This window comes from Leucoraja erinacea, chromosome 10 (genome assembly GCF_028641065.1).
Source record: "Leucoraja erinacea ecotype New England chromosome 10, Leri_hhj_1, whole genome shotgun sequence".
Lineage (NCBI taxonomy): Eukaryota > Metazoa > Chordata > Chondrichthyes > Rajiformes > Rajidae > Leucoraja > Leucoraja erinaceus.
The window spans coordinates 56,927,481-56,935,342 of NC_073386.1; the positions used below are offsets into that span (position 1 = coordinate 56,927,481).

The following is a 7,862-nucleotide window of genomic DNA, read 5'->3' on the forward strand; positions in this document are numbered from 1 at the left end:
CATGATGCTGCCACCACCATGTTTCACAGTGGGGATGGTGTGTTCAGGGTGATGTGCAGTGTTAGTTTTCCGCCACACATAACGTTTTGCATTTAGGCCAAAAACTTCAATCCTGTGGACAGATTCTCCCACCTGAGCTGTGGATCTTTGCAGCTCCTCCAGAGTTACCATGGGCCTCTTGGCTGCTTCTCTGATCAATGCTCTCCTTGCCCGGCCTGTCAGTTTAGGTGGACGGCCATGTCTTGGTAGGTTTGCAGTTGTGCCATACTCTTTCCATTTTCAGATGATGGATTGAACAGTGCTCCGTGAGATGTTCAAAGCTTGGGATATTTTTTTATAACCTAACCCTGCTTTAAACTTCTCCACAACTTTATCCCTGACCTGTCTGGTGTGTTCCTTGGGCTTCATGATGCTGTTTGTCACTAATGTTCTCTAACAAACCTCTGAGGCCTTCACAGAACATCTGTATTTATACTGAGATTAGATTACACACAAGTAGACTCTATTTACTAATTAGGTGACTTCTGAAGACAATTGGTTGCACTGGATTTTATTTAGGGGTATCAGAGTAAAGGGGGCTGAATACTTTTGCACGCCACACTTTTCAGTTTTTTATTTGTAAAAAAATTTGAAAACCATGTATCATTTTCCTTCCACTTTACAATTATACGCCCTTTTGTGTTGGTATATCACATAAAATACATTTATGTTAGTGGTTGTAACGTGACAAAATGTGGAAAAGTTCAAGGGGTATGAATACTTTTGCAAGCCACTGTATTTGGGTAGAATGTTCACTTAGCTTTGGCTGATGAACATTGACAACAAAATCATCTAACATTTTTCCAAAGACAGATACGCAGCTTCAAGCTAACTCAGCAGGTCAGGCAGCATCACTGGAGAAAAAGGATAGGTGGCGATCTAAGAGTCCCGACCTAAAATGTCATTCTTTAACTCCGGTGATGCTGGCTGACCCGCTGAGTTACTCCAGCATTGTGTGTCTGTCTTATCTTTTGTATAAAACAGTATCTGCAGTTCTTTGATTCTAACATTTTTCCATACCGATTATAGGTACAAAGCCGCTCTTCATCAATGTGAAGTATGCAAAAAAGAATTTAAAGGAAAATCAAGCTTGGATATGCATTTCAGGACGCATTCAGGTATCTGGATAATACGCTTTGTGACAGCCTTCACAGCTGTGATCTATTTCACTTTGCTCTCTTCCTCCATCTTATTAATATCATTAAACTTCCAATTAATTTCTCTAATCTGCATTTGAGATTCATAAGTAATATTTTGCATGCAAAGTTTCAATGGTTGTCAAGAGGTGTTTAAATTATTGGATTTTTATCCAACACACGAGTATCAAAGGTTATGCAAAGAAGATAGGGGAACGGGGTTGAGAGGGGAAATTTAGATCAGCCATGATCGAATGGTGACGCAAACTCGATGGGCCAAAAGGCTTAATTCTGCTCCTATGTCTAATGATCTTATGTTTGTATTATTGATCCAGCGATGTAAGTTCGAATCCTGTTGCAACATCTGAGGAATCTACATTGCGTCAATTTGGAATTAAATGTACTCAATGTAATTTGGAATTAAAAATCTAGTAACAATGACCATGACGTTAACTCCATCCATATCCTATAAAGGATTTATTTATAATGAGCAGCACTGTGGTGCAGCTGTAGAATTGCTGCCTTACAGGTTTTGCAGCGCCATGGACCCGGGTTCAATCCTGTCTACAGAGGCTGTCTGTACGGAGTTTGTATGCTCTCCCTATGACCATGTTTGTCTTCTCTGAGATTTTGAGGAATAGATTGGGTAGATGCACAGTGTCTTGCCCAGAGTAGGTGAATCGACGTGAACAAGCTGCCAGAGCTTGTGGCTAGTGGAGGCAGGGACTATCCCAATATTTAAGAAGCATTTAGACAGGTACATGGCTCGGACAGCTTTGGAGGGATATGGACCAAACGCAGGCAGGTGGGACTAGTGTAGCTGGGGCATGTTGGCCGGTGTGGGCAAGTTGGGCTAAATGACCTGTTTCCACACCGTATCACTCTCTAAAAAAAATCTGTAGATAATTTAAAAAATTCAAAATAGTAATTAGTTTCCAAGATTGACCCACAAATAATGATTTCCAAATTGAACATAAACCCCTATAACACATTTCATATCTGAACTACCTCCCTGAATTGTCTGTTTTTCAAAAATTTAATGTTGGCTAATCATAAGGTAGATTATCCATAATGTGGGGCACAAAGTGTGAACCATTTTCCAGACCAAATCAATTTTACATGAGCTGCATCTGCACCTGGACCATTTTCCAGGCAATTTAGCTAGTGTCTGGTGCAATCTCTGCATTCATTCTTAACTACCCTCTCAGGGGAGCATCAGAACATTGGTGCAGGAATCAAGTGCTTGCATGCCTTTTTGAGTTTTCGAATCGGTTCTATTAACCGATTCCAAAACTCTTTTTCTTAGAATATCTGCAAACCTGCAAGCCCTTTGAATAATATCACAATTTTATACTCAATCTATCCTGAGGTATTGTAGTGGGATATCATTTGTCAGCCTTTCAAAAGTCATGCAGTCAAAAGATTAATTATACATGGTAGAATCAACATCAAACAGGAAATTAGAAATGCTTGCGACAAAGGCAAAGCAGTTATAATGGGTGACTTCAATCTACATATAGATTGGGTGAATCAAACTGGCAGGGGTGCTGAGGAAGAGGATTTCTTGGAATGTATACGGGATAGTTATCTAAACCAACATGTAGAGGAACCAACGAGAGAGCTGGCTATTTTAGACTGGGTATTGAGTAATGAGGAAGGGTTAGTTAGTAGTCTTGTTGTGCGTGGCCCCTTGGGCAAGAGTGACCATAATATGGTTGAGTTCTTCATTAGGATGGAGAGTGACATTGTTAATTCAGAAACAATGGTTTTGAACTTAAAGAAAGGTAACTTTGAGGGTATGAGACGTGAATTGGCCAAGATTGACTGGCAAGTAATTCTAAAAGGGTTGACGGTGGATATGCAATGGAAGGCATTTAAAGACTGCATGGATGAACTACAAAAATTGTTCATCCCAGTTTGGCAAAAGAATAAATCAGGGAAGATAGTGCATCCATGGATAACAAGGGAAATCAGGGATAGGATCAAAGCAAAGGATGATGCGTACAAACTAGCCAGAAAAAGCAGCATACCGGAGGACTGGGAGAAATTCAGAGACCAGCAGAGGAGGACGAAGGGCTTAATTAGAAAAGGAAAAATGGATTATGAAAGAAAACTGGCAGTGAACATAAAATCTGACTGCAAAAGTTTTTATAGATATGTGAAAAGAAAGAGATTAGTTAAAACAAATGTAGGTCCCTTGCAGTCAGAAACAGGTGAGTTGATCATGGGGAACCAGGATATGGTGGACCAATTGAATAACTACTTTGGTTCCGTCTTCACTAAGGAAGACATAAATGATCTGCCGGAAATAGCAGGGGCCCGCGGGTCAAAGGAGGTGGAGGAATTGAGTGAAATCCAGGTTAGTCGGGAAGTGGTGTTGGGTAAATTGAATGGATTAAAGGCCGATAAATCCCCAGGGCCAGATAGGCTGCATCCCAGAGTACTTAAGGAAGTAGCTCCAGAAATAGTGGATGCATTAGTAATAATCTTTCAAAACTCCTTAGATTCTGGAGTAGTTCCAGAGGATTGGCGGGTAGCAAACGTAACCCCACTTTTTAAGAAGGGAGGGAGAGAGAAAACGGGGAATTACAGACCAGTTAGCCTAACATCGGTAGTGGGGAAACTGCTAGAGTCAGTTATTAAAGATGGGATAGCAGCCCATTTAGAAAGTGGTGAAATCATTGGACAAAGTCAGCATGGATTTACGAAAGGTAAATCATGTCTGACGAATCTTATAGAATTTTTCGAGGATGTAACTAGTAGCGTGGATAGGGGAGAACCAGTGGATGTGGTGTATCTGGACTTCCAGAAGGCTTTCGACAAGGTCCCACATAAGAGATTAGTATACAAACTTAAAGCACATGGCATTGGGGGTTCAGTATTGATGTGGATAGAGAACTGGCTGGCAAACAGGAAGCAAAGAGTAGGAGTAAACGGGTCCTTTTCACAATGGCAGGCAGTGACTAGTGGGGTACCGCAAGGCTCAGTACTGGGACCCCAGCTATTTACAATATATATTAATGATCTGGATGAGGGAATTGAAGGCAATATCTCCAAGTTTGCGGATGACACTAAGCTGGGGGGCAGTGTTAGGTGTGAGGAGGATGCTAGGAGACTGCAAGGTGACTTGGATAGGCTGGGTGAGTGGGCAAATGTTTGGCAGATGCAGTTTAATGTGGATAAATGTGAGGTTATCCATTTTGGTGGCAAAAACGGGAAAGCAGATTATTATCTAAACGGTGGCCGATTGGGAAAGGGGGAGATGCAGCGAGACCTGGGTGTCATGGTACACCAGTCATTGAAGGTAGGCATGCAGGTGCAGCAGGCAGTAAAGAAAGCGAATGGCATGTTGGCTTTCATAGCAAGAGGATTTGAGTATAGGAGCAGGGAGGTTCTACTGCAGTTGTATAGGGTCTTGGTGAGACCACACCTGGAGTATTGCGTGCAGTTTTGGTCTCCAAATCTGAGGAAGGACATTATTGCCATAGAGGGAGTGCAGAGAAGGTTCACCAGAATGATTCCTGGGATGTCAGGACTGTCTTATGAAGAAAGACTGGATAGACTTGGTTTATACTCTCTAGAGTTTAGGAGATTGAGAGGGGATCTTATAGAAACTTACAAAATTCTTAAGGGGTTGGACAGGCTAGATGCAGGAAGATTGTTTCCGATGTTGGGGAAGTCCAGGACAAGGGGTCACAGCTTAAGGATAAGGGGGAAATCCTTTAAAACCGAGATGAGGAGAACTTTTTTCACACAGAGAGTGGTGAATCTCTGGAACTCTCTGCCACAGAGGGTAGTTGAGGCCAGTTCATTGGCTATATTTAAGAGGGAGTTAGATGTGGCCCTTGTGGCCAAGGGGATCAGAGGGTATGGAGAAAAGGCAGGTACGGGATACTGAGTTGGATGATCAGCCATGATCATATTAAATGGCGGTGCAGGCTCGAAGGGCCGAATGGCCTACTCCTGCACCTAATTTCTATGTTTCTATGTAGAAACCTGCAATGCACAGCGATTAACTAGTATTTCAATAAAAAGCCACAGTATTCATATTTCACCTGTATCCAAAATTCTCTTTTGATCTTAAGCCCCAAATCTTACAATATAGATGGAGAAAAATTCCTATGCATTTTGGGGTACTTGCTTTTTGTTGAACTTTGTTGAACTTTGCTTTCATTGGTCCGATAATGATCTTTGTAAGATTACACATCATTTGGTTTGGACTTGATTATGTAGCATAAATCCAGGTACCCCTTTTACTAAGATCTTTGGTAGACAAAAGTGCTGGAGAAACTCAGCGGGTGCAGGCAGCAGCATCTATGGAGCGAAGGAAATAGGCAACGTTTCGGGCCGAAACCCTCTTCAGCCAGAAACGTTGCCTATTTCCTTCGCTTCATAGATGCGGCTGAACCCACTGAGTTTCTCCAGCACTTTTGTCTACCTTCGATTTTCCAGCATCTGCAGTTCCTTCTTAAATACTGAGATCTTTGTTTGAAAATCATAATTCAGAAAAGATTAGTGAGGAATGTATCGTAATCTGCTTTAAGGCTCAGAATAAAACATAGCCAAGGTGTTTTCTTTGCCACAGGTGAAAAGCCCTATAAATGTCAAGTTTGTAACCAAGCATTTCGAATTAAGAAGACTTTAACAAAACACATGGTCATCCATTCAGATGCCCGCCCATTCAACTGTCATCATTGCAATGCAACTTTCAAACGGAAAGACAAATTGAAGTATCATATGGATCATGTTCATGGCACTAAGTCTATAGAACAGCCAATTGTGGCTGCTTGTGAAATGAAAATGGTATCTCAGGAGTTGTTATATGCACAGGATGGAAAAATGTACCAAACAGAAGCTAAATCATATTTGCATCAAAATAAGGACTATTCAACAGAGAAAACAGCGATTCAGAACCTTCATGGAGATGTGACACTTGTACCAGTACGGCTAGGTGCTGCTACTGTGCAGTCTGATGCACCAACACATACTGCAACTTTGGGTTCACAACCTCACAGCCTCCTTCACCCCCAACAACCGTCTCAGCAGACTGATTTTCAACGAGCCACAGACCTTGCATTTCTGGAGAAGTATACCCTTACGCCACAACCTGCCAACATTGTGCATCCAGTTCGTGATGATCAAATGCTAGATGCCAGAGAGCCTTCATATCTCGGAACTTTACTTGGACTTGACACGGGTACACCCGTACAAAGTATTTCCAATGTAGAACATTAAACCCAATGAACAGCACACTGTGGAATTGTCCTATGCAGGAAAGTGAAACTTTTAATTCAAAATTTGATATAAATTGTGTATCATGTTGGTCAATTGGTATTATTTGCTCCCATCATCCGTGTTTTTGTACTGTGGGAATGTTTATAATTATGAATTTTAAAACAATAGATCTGTAATTTTATATTTACTTATGTTCTTTGGTCTATCATCCAAATGCAAGACTTGGCTCTTCCATATACATTATGTTTTAGCTCCAGTTATAAGATGACAGATTATTTTAAACTATTAAAACCCAAAGATGAATGTTACAGATTAATATTAAAGCAATCATATTTATTATTTGAGTATAATACCTTCATGCTTATTGGAGGATGAAAAGAGATTTGGGTTGTGTCTTCCCTTTTCTTACATGGTAATATCTATGTGAAATTAAATTGACCATGCAACCTGAAAACTTTGGATGTCTAATTCTTTAGAAGCATTTCAGTAAAAAACTAGGTTTCCTGAATTTAGATCCAAGCCACCCAGTATCACATGCATGCTTTAATTCTGACTGGTAGAAATATTTTAGCATTAAATTCAGTCACATCACGATATATTCTCTTTGGTTCTATTGAATGAGAAGGTGAAATCAGCCCCTTACCCTGGAAATGTATTTATGACACTGAAACATTCATCAATTTAAATTTAAGAGAGACACAAACACCTGGAGTAACTCAGCATCTCTGGAGAAAAGGAATAGGTGACATTTTGGGTCGAGACCCTCAGTCTGAAGAAGAGTCTCGACCTGAAACATCATCAGTTCCTTTTCTCCAGATATGCTGTCTGTCCTGTTGAGTTACTCCAGCTTTTTGTGTCTATCTTCGATTTAAACCAGCATCTGCAGTTCATTCCTACTCCAATTGAAATCTTATGTTTTCTACCTTTAGGCAGATTTTCTCTGCAACTAATTTTGAAGAATTCCCAGTCTCAGTGCCTCACCTAAATCTTGTGAGCCATACAACATGGAAACTAGACCTGAGCCCCTCTCATTTTATTCTCTCGACATTCCCATCTAGCTTCCCTTGGATTCTACCACTCCTCTATCAGAAGCAATTTCGCAGTGGATGGCTGACAAACCACTCTGTATGTCTCTAGGATGTGTGAAGAATCTGGTGCATGTGGAGGAATCCTGTGCGGACAGACTGTGCGAACACCACACGTGCAACACTAGAGGGCTCAAGTGAGCCTGAATGTAGTTGCAACTGCAACACTGAGACATGAAGTCAGGTCTTGGAGAATGATTCTTAATCTAAAACGTGCCTTCTTTGTTCAAATCATTTCATCTTTCTTACTCTTTTTGTGATGGGAAGCAATTTTAACTTTATTTTTATTTTGTAAATCTTTCTCATTCTTTTACTCTCACAAGGAGAAGGCAGGAGAATGGGGTTGAGAGGGAAACGTAGATCAGCC

The 7,862-nt window shown here is 40.9% G+C and overlaps 1 protein-coding gene across 3 annotated transcripts in view; it reads left to right on the forward strand.

The window, feature by feature from the left end:
• Positions 1-6,874, forward strand: part of zbtb41 (zinc finger and BTB domain containing 41) — a 32,772-nt gene extending 25,898 nt beyond the window's left edge. For all 3 annotated transcript variants that reach the window (XM_055642412.1, XM_055642411.1, XM_055642413.1), the window contains 2 exons: positions 1,069-1,157; positions 5,761-6,874. In XM_055642412.1, the coding sequence (XP_055498387.1) occupies positions 1,069-1,157; positions 5,761-6,410 (739 nt within the window). In that variant the 3' untranslated portion in view covers positions 6,411-6,874. The remainder of the gene's footprint in view (positions 1-1,068; positions 1,158-5,760) is intronic.
• The last annotated feature ends 988 nt before the right edge of the window (positions 6,875-7,862 follow it).